Genomic DNA, 14,058 nt, shown 5'->3' with positions numbered 1-14,058 from the left:
AGTGTTATCAAAAATGGTACCATTGCCGGGGCATACGGTTGTAATTGAAAGTTTGTGTGCTCTAATTGACTATTAGTTTAGTTTCCTAGATTTACGTTTATTTGTTGTTTCTGTTTATCACATGTTCTTTTTTCTTTATGCCAAAAATAAGAAGTTCCAGAGAACCGTTATTGCCAATTAATCTAGAACCTCAGCTGATCGGGAGAATGGCTGAGCAACAGGAGGCAGAAAGATTAGCCGCTGTAGCCGGGGCTCACGTGAACGTACAGAACTAGGGTCAACAAGTACGTCACCCGAACCATGATGATGAAGACTTGGGTGATAAGGAATTGCTGAATCCTCAAAACCTAAGGCGAGCTGAGAAAATTGCTGCACCAGTGCAGTGAAATTTCGACAGAAATCGTCTAGTCAGAGGAAGGTTTGGTCAATAGCCTGTCCATTAAGAGGTTGATGATGATGATGAAAGAATGGACAAAGCAGGTGCAATAGGTGCTATTATTTTCCACCGTTGGCACCTGGTGAAAAATTCAGCATAACAAGTACCATGATCCAACTCCTGAATCTGAAGGGGTTGTTTGCAGTCTTTCCTTGTGATGATCCAAATATGCACTTTGTGAACTTCATCACCATTTGCAAATCTTTTGATAATCCAGGAGTGAGTCAGAATGCGATCCGGTTGATTATTTCCATTATCTCTAACTGGGGAGGCAATAATATGGTTAAATAAGCTGGAGCCCAATTCTATAACCAACTAGAGATAGTTGAAAGAGGCGTTCCTAGAATAATTCTTTCCACCCTCCAGGAGGGTACAGTTGAGGGACGAAATCAGTAACTTCAAGCAGCTCCCAACTGAAGCCTTCCATGAAACTTGGGAGATATTCAAGAAGAAGCTAGCACAATGTTCGAACCGCAATATGACAGACTTGCACTTGATGGAGACTTTGTACAGAGCTTTTAACTCTGTGACAAAGCCAATTGTAGAAAATGTTGTGGGTGGTTTATTCATTGACCTCTCTTTTCTAGAGGCTTCAAACATATTGAATAGAATGACCAAACAGAGTCGAGCCTAGTATACCAAGGATTCTATGGTAGCGAGACCGACTATTTCTTTTGGTATGGCCGCGGAGCAGTGCAGAAGGGATGAGGAGTGAGAACAAGACATAGCCCATTTGAAGATACATATGGACTTACTGACCAAGCACTTTCTATCAGGCAAGACTAAAAAAGTTAAGGATGTGGAGTCTCAGTGCACTATTTCTACTAATGCAGATGAGGAGGCAAACTATGTGAGTAATCAGGGGGGTTTCCAAGGCAATAGCAAAGGGAATCAAGGTCAGAATTTTTTTGACAAGCCTGATTATAAAGATAGGGAGCAAGGATACTAGAGAAGGAATAATGATAGAAGTGGTTTGGATATTTCTCCTGGAAGTCAAGATGCTGCACCAACTAGCTCTGGTAAGATGTCCATGGAATATATGATAGAAAATTTGCTAAAAGGAGTTGTGGCTACCAACTCGGGGGTAACTACTATAAAGAGTGAATTCTCTATCCTGAGTCAGTTGGTTAGTTCACACTTCACTTCTATCAGGCAGTTAGAGCAATAGATGAACGAACTTTCCACAACACTGAACCAAAGAAAAAGTGGTACTTTACCTTGTAATAAGGTTCAGAATTTGTGAAATGATAGCTCATGTATGGAAATTACCTCTAGGAGTGGTAAGATCTTACCTGGCCCTTCTGTGGGCAACTTTGTAGATAATGAGGTGATTGTTAATGAATCTGAAGAAAGTAATCCAGTGGAGTTTGAGAAGTTGGATAGTTTTGTTGACTCTTCGGAGAAGAAAAAGGAGAAGAAAGACGAAGTGGTGTTGAAAACTATCCCTAGACCACCACCTCTTTTTCCTTAACGATTGAAGAAGAAGGCTGATGATGCAAAATTCAGCAAGTTCTTGCCAATGCTCAAGCAATTTACAATTAATGTGCCTTTCGTTGAGGCACTTGATCAAATTCTAGGCTACGCAAAGTTTATGAAAGACCTTGTAACCAAGAAACGGAAGGTTAGCCATGAGCCAGAGGATAATCTTCTTTATTGTAGCGCTATCTCTACAAGGTATTTAGTGCAGACAAAGGAAGACCCAAGAGCATTTACCATCCCGTGTACTATTGGCCCTCTGAAGTTCACAAAAGCACTATGCGATCTGGGAGCCAGTATAAATTTAATGCCACTGGCTGTGTACAAGAAATTGGTTTTGGGGGATCCTAACCCAACAAATATATGGTTGGTAATGGAAGATAGGTCTGTGAAGTGGCTTGTGGGTATGCTGCATGATGTTTTGGTAAAGGTAGCTAATTTTGTTCTGCTTGCTGATTTTGTGGTCTTAGATTATGATGTGGATTTTGAAGTGTCTATCATCTTGGGCAGGCCATTGCTCATAACTGGGAGAGTACTGGCAAATATGGAGTTGAACGAGCTAAGGTTTAGGTTCAACGACAAAGAAGCATGCTTCAAAATACACCCATCCATGATCCATCCAAGAGAGATGAGTGTGTTCTTAATCGTTGACGTTTTCTACGATGATGGTAAAGGGGTATTAACTGGTTGTCTTGGAAAAGCTTGATTAGTCAAGATAACCAAGTCGAGCAGCGACATTAAATTAGGTGCTATTGGGAGGAAACCCAAAGTTTTATGTTTAATCAAGTGTTTTTATTTTTATAGTTAGGATTTAGTACAGAGAAGGTGGAAAAATGAGGAGGTCAGCTAAAAGGCCATGACGACATTCATGATAAGCCATCTCGACTATGATAAGCTATCACAATTATCGTCAGATAGGCCAAGCTTAAGGCATTCTCTGTTGAGGGTGACGACAATCGTGATAGGCTATCACACTCATGATAATTCATCACAAATGATCGTCAGCCTATAACCTTAAAAGATGAATTCTAGGCCTATTTTAAAGTAGATCCGACCCGGCCCAGTTGTGAAACCTTTTAAAATTTTTGCTAGTTTTTTATTTATTTTTCTTTAGTTTATTTCTTTCCTTAGATTGTTTCCTACTCTTTTCAAAACACTCCAAGAAAACAAGTTCCCTTGTGTGTGGGTTTGAACTTCACAATCATGAAATTCTTCCTACTTCCTACTTCCTCTTGTGTGTGTAATCAGATTAAGAGCTCCCATCAGGTATATTCTAACTTTAACTCTTCTCTTCTCATGGTAAGTGTTAGATAGATGATAAACCAAGTCCCCAAGATACTTGAACCAAGTTCAACTTGGAAAAGAGCTAAAATCGCACCTAGGGTTTGCTGTGCAGGCCCGAGGTTTAAAAATACACCTCACAAATCGGAATTCAAGTGGATTTTGAATAATGATAGGGACCAAAAATTGAGTTAAAATCAAAAGTGGGTTCTGATAAGAGCTAATGACATCCATGATAGGCTATGATAATTGTGATGGCTTATTAGGAATGTCATCACAAGTTGTAAAATTTTTTGAAGGTTCTGTCTAAGGTTGATGACAATTGTGCTAAGCTATCACAGTCATGACAACTTATCAAGAATTGTCGTCACACCTAGAACCTGAAGCATGAATAAGTTGAAATGATTAACGTGTTTATATTTACGCTCTTGTGGACTAACCAATGGTTTTTCTACTGCTATAGGAACCTTATAATGGAACCAAAAATAAAGAGCCCCATAGCACCAAAGAAAGTGACCAAAGAAAGTGACCAAAGAAAGTGTACGTCATAATCTCATCAATGAGTAATCTGATTACGAGGAGGAGGAACCCCTGATCAAAAAGCAAAAGAAGAAGCAAAGTCTAAAGAAACCTTCACTACCTCTACCCATTGAAGTGGAGGATAATGTTGACACTAAATTAATGATAGTTTCTGAGTAGGAGGCATCTGAATATTCTGAACATGAATAGCATGAGTCTGAACATGATGAATCTGAAGAAGAGGAGTAGGACGGGTCTGAGAAGTCCGATTCTAACGGAACAGCATCTGGATCCCCATCCACTGAACAACAAGATGATGAAGAGTCTCTAGCTCGGGGAACACTTATCAAATGTAAGAACCCCAAAGTTTGAGATAATGCGGTGAAAAATTCCCATGGCAAAGAGAATCTTCATCACTGGGCTCTGTAGAACTAATAAAAGAAGTGCTAAGAGGTCGATTCAAGAATAAAAGATGATTATCTCTAGAGGGTTGAGCAGGTATCCTGAAGTGGAATGAGGAGGTTCATTTTGCCCTGTACTAGTTCGGGAGTTCTACGCAAACTACTAGGCTCAGTTGGAAAATATGTGCAGGCCAGGTGAAAGAGTAGCAGACTGGCCCTTGTTGGAAAGAGTACAGGTGAGGGGTGTAAGGGTTGATGTCTCAATCAGAACCTTTAATAGGTTCTTGCATGGTCCCAATTTCACTCCTCAGGCCACCGCATCATCATTCTACGCTCGTATTAGGAATCGAGAGAAACAACATCCGTAGTTGGCCAACATTATAGTTGACGAAGATCCAACATGGGTAACAAACCCAAATGAAAGAATCTGAAAGTCCTCTTTGACTCAAGAGGCAAAGTTTTGGGGGGGTATAGTGCATGTCTGGCTGCTGCCCACTGATGGAGACAACATTCTGGGTGATGATCGAGCTATTATAATGGCGAGCATGGTGCAGAACCTTTTCCTGAATTTTGGGGAAATCATTATGGATGAGATGAAGATTAGGATATCAAGAACCAACACTGCTTATTCTTTTCCTTGTCTTATCATAGAGTTATGCCGAGCTGCTAATGTGCCAAAGATTGTAGGAATTGATGATGATATTCCTGTCTAAAAGACTCACAACCCCACACGGTTTGATGAGAATCAGTTGGGATTGAGACTTCATAGAGGTGTAGAGGTAGTAGCAGACCCTCCATTTACAGATTCAGGAGCATAACCTCAGGTGGAAGTGCAAGATTCAGAGACTGGGCAACCAACTTCCTCAACACAAATAGTTTTAGTGCCTGAAGGGGTGCCAAACCCCTCAGTTCCTACAGCAGCAACAGGGTTTGCCTTTCATCTAGTTGATATCAGAAAAGTGGCTAAGAAAACCAAGTGGTGTGAGGCACAACTATATGCTTTTACTAAATAGTTTGTTGCTGTAGTGGACAACAGAATCAAGGCTGCCCTTGAACCTTTTGTGACTTTGCCTGAGCGGGTTGCAAATTTGGAGAATCGATTTGATGAACGGGCAAGATAAATGGTAAGAGCTGATCTTGCTAAATTTAGAGAGGCATTAAATAAGGTAAATACAGATGTTGGGGTATTGCAGCAACACTAGTTTATGATGCCAATAGGTTAGGCCATGCATGAATCTGAGAAAGACATCCCAATGCTTGACCTCACTGAAGATTCCCTAAATAAAAAGAAGAAAAATAGGGGAATGAAGGTTAAAGATAAGAGAGAAAGGCCCAACAGTGATGAAGAGTGAAAAATAGAAAAGATGGAAAGAAAGAAGAAGGAGAAGGAGGAGCTGAAAATGGCAAAAATTAAGTCCTTAGTTGATAATGAGAAATAGGAGGCAGTCATCCAAGCTAGGGATGCAAGTGCCTCATCTAGCAGGGCTCCAGTTACTACAAAGCTAGATGCTCCCTATGGAGAGAAGACAGCAGATGATGCTGTAGCAGGGTTGGAGAACCTGGATCCATGTGCTTAATTGCCTTCAGGTATACCCTAACCCTTAGAGTAGTTTATTTTTTATTTTAGGTTGAGGTTGTAGGGTAGGTTGTTGTTGTAGCATATTTTGTAGATAATTAGGAGTAATACATCTACTTGAGGCAGTTAGCTTATTTTGTGTATTTTGAGTACCTCTCCAGTGGTCTGATATATTGTATATTATGTGAATTGTATCCATTTGTGACTAGTGTGCATCTTTTTATGGCATTAGTCTAGCAACTGAATAACCTTTGTTAAACAAGTACATGAACCGAATAGGTAGTGATATGCAAGATACCTGTGTGCCATATGTGTGTAAGGTCTTACTCAGTTCCTGTTGTGTGTTGAATCTAGAACTTGCCCGGTTAGTCTTGCCATGGTCATAGGATAGGAGTTAGGAAATGATCATAGTCCGTGTTTAATTTTAACCCATTTTAACCTAAATGACCTTCCTAATGTGAAGAATATCTCTTGATCCCATTTTGAGCCTAATTAGCCTATTTCTTTCTTCGACACCTCTCACCTTCCTCTTCACATCATAATGAACTTATTTTGGCCCTGGTCCTCCTTGGATACTGTGCACCTTGACTTAGGCAAACAACCTAAGTTGAGGTTGGATATTATAGTGGTACGTGATACAAAATAAGTATAAAGAGAGGAAGAATAAGAGAAATAAATAAAAAAATTTAGGTGCGGTGAAAAAGGAATAAGAAAAAGAGAAAAATGTGTAAAAAATGATAAAAAGATAATCGGATAAGTGAAAAGGCCACATCCATCTTGAGCATGTGTGATCAATAAAAGAGAGGAAGAAAACAAGGTTAAGATTTGAAACCCCGAGAGTTTAGTGTAGTGTGAAGGAGACGTAGTCACTCTAAAATACCTATGAATATCATACCATCTGCTGGCCTACGTTACAAACTTAAGAAAAGCCCTATAGTAATCCTAACTGACCTGTTTGAAGACTTGGGTACTGACTATAAGGGCAAGCCTATGGCATTTGACATGCAATGTTTGGAACTTCATTTTGAGAGTGTTGTGTTTATCCCTGTGTTTATACACGTGAATTCTGATATGAGTGAAAAAGGTATTTCTTTATTGTAAGCGCACACTAGGTATGTTGCTAATCACTGACTTGCTCGAATAGTGTGATTTGGGTATAAGCTTGGTTGTTACTGTTGATTTTTTGCCATAACTTGATCCTTGTGAGTTGCATGGTTGTTTTTAATGATAGACATAGTTGCTCTTAATTTGACTGACCTTGGAGATGGTGAATGTAGTCTGAACTGATATGAGTAGTTAGCTGCCAAATTATACTTTGTATACTCTTAGTTATGTTATGGTTGCTTGAGGACAATCAATTGTTTAAGTTGAGGGTGTTGATGTGCGAGCCTATGCTAACACATTTGAAGCTTTTAACTCTAAATAATTACAAGGTCTTGAGTAACTTTAGTTGTTTTTGATTAGTTTACTTTGTAGTAAATGTAGATATGAAGGGGAATCACCAATAAAGGAAGCAAAAAGCCTGAAATCTGAAGCAAATAAAGGACTAAGTGTGGCTGACGATTTCCATGGCACATCGTGTAGTACCCCGATCATTTCTTAAGCCTAAATCTATCTTTTGAGTGGGTATATATGAATTCCAAAGTGATTTATGTTTAAACCATGTTTTATTTCTCTAATTTCTACTTTTTATCATGTAGAGCATTGAATAAACTTTCCATCGATATCAATTTCATTGAAATCCAACATCGGACGAGGGAGTTATGGCCATTTTACTAAAAGGTATTGGATCGCCAAGGTTTAACGGTCGACCTGATAGACCACCAGGTCCCTGGTGGATCGTCAAGTGCCCTGTCAAGCCAAGGTAGTGACTCCTTTTTTAGGCCATCATGCGACGGCCAAGATGATGTACCGTAAAAAGTTGACGGACCATCAAGGGATCCATATGATCGAGACAGAATGTCTTGTTTCTAGCCCTCGAGTGACGGACAACTTAGTGGACCGTCAGTTTCCTGAAGGAACATTACTTTGACCATCACGTTGAGGCAGAATGTTCCAGTTTTGGCACTCGAGTGACGGACAAGAACAAGAACAAGAACACTCATTTATTTCTTGTGCCTAAAAATTTAATTTCTACTATTGATGTATATGATCTTTGCAAGTGGGGTTACACCCAAATTTCTTTAGTTATGATTTATGAGATTTGAGTTGAACAAGTTTGATATTTATGATTATTTCACCATCATATTTCTTAAATTGAGAATTTATTCCATGAGCTGTATATTGTCATTATGTATTGATGATTTTTAAGCGATTTAAGTCAAGTTCCATGAGTTATGCCTTTCCATGAGAAATTTGACTATTGAATATATATCGATATTTTAGATTGAAAGTCAAGAATGAGTCCTATGATGTTTCCTTGAAGCTTTTGATATTTGAAAATGATTCAAAAAGCAAATGTACTTGATGTTGAGAAAAATTGTTTTGATTTTGAGTCAAGTTAGGAATCCACAGTTGTTCATGATTTATAGATGAGATATATTTATGTTTTGGTCTCTATGATAGACCCATGAGTTGATATTGATTAAGATGGATTTTCTAACGCATTCTGAGCTGAGTTTGGGAGGAGTATTTAGCACCGAGCCAGAAATGTGATATTTTTCCAAAACTACGTGCCATCATAGGATTGATGTTGATAATTGTTGGATAGAGGCTGAGTATGGGATTGTGATAATGAGATTGAGATTGTACTCCATGGCAAGAGTATAACACCCCCTCCAATGTGGGGTTCTCTCCTTAGGAGGGCAAAATATTGGACTCCATGCGGCTCACATGGTGTAGTTATGTTGGTTATAAGAAACTCCCACATCCATAATGATCTAAGTACCATGAGTTACTTAGTCACTCTAAGTCATGATTCAAAGAGTTTGAGTTGAGTTAATTGATTTATGAGATTTATAATGCATATGTTATTACTAATGACTTATGGAAATGATGTTTTAAATAATTCAAGCGAAGAGAGTTATTATTGTCAGCATGCATGATTTTCTTATACATTTATGATAATATTTAAAATGTTGCATCCATCCCCATATACTCAGTACATTCCCAAGTACTGACTCCCATACTCTTTTGTATTTTATATTTTCTCATGATATAGGTTCAGGTGCTCAGTCTCAGCAGTGACAGTGATCTTTGAGTACTTTCATCTACATTTTTGCGGTTGGTGACTCCTCATGGTTTGAGGACTTGTGTCTTCATTTTTGTTTGGTTAATAGATGGTTGTTTACTTTCAGTTCAGTACAAGTCGGTTGGGGATCTGTCCCAATGGCTCCTCAGTCCTATGTAGTAAAGGCTTTGTCAGACTAGTGTACCAGCGTGTATAGAGATTTCAATATTTTGTTTGTACGAGGCAGTATTACTTCATGTTTCAGTATGTTCATGACATGGTTATTCCTCTTTATCTTTGCATAAATTACGCGATAATGAGTTCTAAAAGTGATGACAAGCTTAGAGGGTTAGCTTGAGGCCACGTGTGGCCTTGAGCACCATATGTGTCTTGGGATAGGTTCTTGGGGCGTTATGAGCTTGGTATCAGAGTGCCTAAGGTTCAAAGAGTCTTAGGGAGTCTGACAAGCCGCGTTACGTAGAGTCTTGATCATCGGTGTGTAGCGTGCCACATCTATGAGCAAGAGGCTACAGAATGTTTTAGGAAAAGTCATTTCTTTCTTACAAGAGTCTATCGTGCCTATGAATGTTTCTCTCTACTATTAATTCGTGCTCTTTTATAATAGAAAATACCTTCTCATAGAGCTCACAAAAATAAATAACGACCTCAACCCATTGATCGTTTAGGTGAGATAGTGTCCCATGTTGAATTTCGAGCAGCTTTCCAAGTGCTAGCCCAGACAATCACCACTAACACCCAAGACAAAACCCAGGATACTATTCTATCTCCATAAGGGAATAATTCTGTTGTAGCCCTGGTTCATGACTTTATCCGAATGAATCTTCGTGAGTTCTATAGGTTGAAAGTAGGTGAGGACCCACAAATATATTTAGATGAAGTGAGAAAGATCACTCAGATTATGTATGCGACTTAGGATGAGAGTGTTGAATTAGCTGCCTATCAAATGAAAGATGTTGCTTATGATTGGGTGGAGATGTGGAGGAAAAGTAGAGGGGAGAATGATGCTTATGTGACTTGGAAATTATTCTAAGATGCCTTCTTAGACAGATCTTTCCCTCGGAGCTGAGGGAAGCAAAATCAGAAGAATTTATGAACTTGAGACAGGGCCCCATGACAGTTAAGGAGTATTGTCATAAGTTTAACCAGTTATCTAAGTATGCTCCCAGTATGATGGTTGATTCTAGAACTAGTATGAGTAAGTTCTTGGCTGGTATATCTAGTTATGTTATGAGAGAGTGTAGATCTGCTATGCTTAATAGGGACATGGACCTTTCAAGACTAATGATTCATGCTCAGCAGATTGAAGCAGATAAAGTGAAGGAGAGAGAGAGAGAGAGAGTAAGAGAAAATAAGAGAGTTAGATCTGAACAGCAGGGGTATAGTCAGACTAGATTTTTTGGAGGGATCCACCCTCATTTCCAGAGCCATTCTCTTTTGCCAGCACCTTCATCAGCCAGTACTCCTGCATTTAGAATTAGGCCGAAGCAGGGTAATAGGCCTACTATGTCCAGGTCCCAGGATAGTGTGAGTAACAGACCTTGTCCTCCACCATGTCCGAAGTGTGGTATAGACCATCTCGGTGAGTTCTTAGTCAGTCAGAGGGATTGCTTTGTTTATGGTAAGTTGGGCTACAAGTTCAGAGATTACCCATATGCTAAGCAGGGGAGTCATGATGTTCGTCCTCAGAGTCAGACTATTAGTGCTGCAGCCCTTATAGTTCATCTTATTCCTCTTCAGGGTGCCTCATCTAGTACTGTAGGTGGTGAGCGGCAAAATCACTTTTATGCTATACCACCCCGCCAAGAGCAGGAGGATTCACCAGATGTTGTTACTGGTACATTCCGTGTATTTCATTTTGATATGTATGTGTTGATGGACCCTGGGTCAAGTCTTTCTTATGTGACTCCGTTGGTGGCTGTCAATTTTGAAATCAGTGCTAAAAAGATTTCCTAGCCTTTTCTAGTCTCTACACCAGTGGGTAAATCTGTTGTCGCTAAGCAAGTATATAAGAAGTGTCCTATCAATATTCTTAACAAAGTCATGTTTGCAGATTTAACTGAGCTAGACATGGTTGATTTTGATATATTCTGGGTATGGATTGCCTACACTCTTGTTATGCGTCTATGGACTGTCGTACCGGGGTAGTCAAGTTTTAGATTTCCAAAGAGCTAGTCTTTGAGTGGTCCAAAAATTCTGTAGCTCCTAAAATTCATTTCATATCCTATCTTAAAGCTAGGAAATTGATATCCAAGGGTTGTATCTATCATTTAGTTCAAGATAAGGACACTAAGTCTGAGACTCCAACTATTCGGTCTCTTAGTGTTGCCAATGAGTTTCCTAATGTTTTCCCGAAAGATCTCCCAGGGGTACCTCCCGATAGAGAGATAGAATTTGGAATTGATCTTCTTCCTGATACACAACCTATTTCTATTCCTCCGTATCTTATGTCCCCCGCAGAACTTAAGGAATTGAAAAAGCAACTCAAAGATCTTCTTGATAAGGTTTTTATAAGGCCTAGTGTGTCTTCCTGGGGTGCACCCATTCTATTCGTGTGAAAGAAAGATGGTTCATTACGCATGTCCATTGACTATCGTTAGCTCAACAAGGTCACAGTCAAGAACAAATATCCTCTTCCTAGAATTGATATCTTGTTTGATCAGCTGCAAAGTGCTAGTTATTTCTCAAAAATAGATTTGAGATCAGGGTATCTCCAACTTAAAGTCAGAGAGTGTGATATTTCAAAGACATCTTTCTGCACTCGTTATAGTCATTTTGAATTCTTGGTCATATCCTTCGGGCTAACGAATGCCCTGGCAGCTTTTATGGACCTCATGAATCGGGTGTTTAGACCGTACCTAGATATGTTCGTTATTGTGTTTATAGATGATATCCGTGTATATTTCTAGAGTGAAAACGATCACGCAGATCATCTTTGAATTGTTTTACAGACCCTTAGGGATCAGCAAATTTAGCAAGTGTGAATTCTGGCTAAGGTCAGTTGCTTTTTTGGGTCATATTATTTCTTCTGATAGTATTCGAGTTGATCCTCAAAAGGTAGAAGCCGTGAAGAATTGGCCTAGACTTATTTCCCCATCCGATAGTAAGAGTTTCTTGGGTCTAGCTAGCTACTACCGTTGTTTTGTTGAAGGTTTCTCTTCCATTACTGCTCCTTTGACCCGGTTGACCCAAAAGAAGGTTAAATTTAAGTGGTCAGATTCTTGCGAGAAGAGTTTTCAGGAGTTAAAGACTCGACTCGCTTCAGCCCCTATGATGACCTTGCCTAATGGTGTAGATGATTTTATGGTATATTGTGATGCTTCAAGAGTTAGTTTGGGTTGCATGTTGATGCAGAAGGGTAAGGTTATAGCTTATGCCTCCCGATAGTTGAAACCTCATGCGAAGAATTATCCGACCCATGACCTCGAGTTAGCTATAGTGGTTTTTTCTTTGAAAATTTAGAGACACTACCTATACGACGTTCATGTTGATATCTTTACAGATCATAATAGTTTACAGTATGTGTTTACTCAGAGAGAATTGAATCTTTGGTAGAGGCGATGGTTAGAATTACTAAAGAATTATGATATGAGTGTGTTGTATCATCCAGGCAAGGCCAACGTAGTAGTAGATGCCCTTAGCAGATCGTCCATGGGTAGCGTGATGCATGTAGAGGGAGAAAAGAGGGAGTTGGTCTGTGAAGTGCATTATTTAGCTAGGTTGGGTGTTAGATTGCTTGACTCGGCTAAGGGTAATATTTGGGTTCAGAGTAGTTTCGAAAGTGAAGGAGAAGCGGATATGGATTCTTATTTGGCTGAATTAAAAGCTTCCGTCAAAGACTAAAAGATGGAGGTTTTCTCCCAAGGGGGAGATGGTGTATTGAGATTTTAGAATAGATTGTGTGTGCCTGATTTTGATGATCTGAGGAAGATAATTATGGCTGAGGTGCATGACACGCAGTATTCTATTCATCCCGATGCTACCAAGATGTACCGCGATTTTTAGGAAATTTATTGGTAGAATGGTATGAAAAAGGATATAGCAAAGTTCGTGGAAAAGTGTGCAACTTGCCAACAGGTAAAGATAGAGCACCAGAGACCTAGTGGCGTGATGCAAGAATTTAGCATTCCATCTTGAAAGTGGGAAGTTGTGAACATGGATTTCGTGACCGGTTTACCTCTCTTTCGTCATCATCATGATTCTATTTAGGTCGTTATAGACAGGTTAACTAAGTCAACACATTTTCTGTTGGTGCATACATCTTTCACCACGGAGGACTATGCTAAGCTGTATATTCGAGAGTTAGTCAGGTTGCATGGAATTCTGTTGTCTATCATCTTTGATAGAGGTACTCAATTTACTTCTCAGTTTTGGAGAGCCTTTTAGAAGGGCCTCGGTACCCAAGTTCATCTTAGCTTCGCTTTTCATCCACAGACAGATGGTCAGGCTGAGAGGATTATCCAGACTTTGGAGGATATGTTGAGGGCTTGTGTTCTTGATTTCAAAGGAAGTTGGGATGAACATTTGCCTTTGATTGAATTTGCTTACAACAATAGTTTTCATGCTAGCATTGGAATGGCTCCATTTGAAGCTTTGTATGGAAGCAGATGTAGATCGCCCATAGGTTGGTTTAAAGTGGGTGAACCTGCTGTGATTGGAACTGATGCTGTATTTAAGGCTATGGATAAAGTTAAGTTGATTTGGGAAAGGTTGAAGATAGCCCAGAGTCGTCAGAAGTCGTACACAGATGTGAGAAGAAGAGCTCTTGAGTTTGAAGTTGGTGATATGGTGTACTTAAAAATTTCACCCATGAAAGGGTGAAAAGATTTGGAAAGAAAGAAAAACTGAGTCCCAGATATGTCGGCCCTTATAGAGTTTTGAATCGTGTTGGGAAAACAGCTTATGAGATTGAGTTGCCTGCAGAGTTGTCAGCTGTCCATCCTGTGTTTCATGTTTCTATGCTCAAGAAGCACATTGGAGACTCTATTGTTGTTGATCCGTCGGAAGGTTATGATGTTCAGGATAGACTTTCGTATGATGAAATCCCGGTTGAAATCCTAGATTATCAAGTCCGTATACTAAGGAACAAAGAAGTTCCTGTGGTTAAAGTTTTATGGCGAAATCAGTCAGTAGAGGGTGCCACTTAGGAAGCAGAAGCAGATATGCGAGGTAGTTTCCCTTA

At 39.5% G+C, this 14,058-nt stretch overlaps 1 protein-coding gene across 1 annotated transcript; it reads left to right on the top strand.

Moving 5' to 3' along the window:
* Window positions 1-206: 206 nt before the first annotated feature.
* On the top strand, window positions 207-2,618 carry LOC107874302. The gene is made up of 5 exons (XM_047414429.1): window positions 207-263; window positions 1,589-1,644; window positions 1,712-1,865; window positions 1,917-2,039; window positions 2,124-2,618. Exons 1-5 carry the CDS (start codon window positions 207-209, stop codon window positions 2,616-2,618), a joined length of 885 nt encoding a protein of 294 aa, XP_047270385.1.
* Window positions 2,619-14,058: the final 11,440 nt, after the last annotated feature.

This window comes from Capsicum annuum, chromosome 6 (assembly GCF_002878395.1).
Source record: "Capsicum annuum cultivar UCD-10X-F1 chromosome 6, UCD10Xv1.1, whole genome shotgun sequence".
Classification (NCBI taxonomy): Eukaryota; Viridiplantae; Streptophyta; class Magnoliopsida; order Solanales; family Solanaceae; genus Capsicum; species Capsicum annuum.
Note: the sequence above shows the minus strand (reverse complement) of the source record. Positions and strands in the feature narration are given on the sequence as shown.

Excerpts from the sequence above, each read along its gene's own strand:
- LOC107874302 (XM_047414429.1), top strand. The coding sequence starts at position 207 with ATGGCTGAGCAACAGGAGGCAGAAAGATTAGCCGCTGTAGCCGGGGCT. Across the intron at positions 1,645-1,711 it reads ACTGAACCAAAGAAAAAGTG|GAGTGGTAAGATCTTACCTG; the intron begins GTACTTTACCTT and ends AATTACCTCTAG. Across the intron at positions 2,040-2,123 it reads CAAAGTTTATGAAAGACCTT|ACAAAGGAAGACCCAAGAGC; the intron begins GTAACCAAGAAA and ends TATTTAGTGCAG.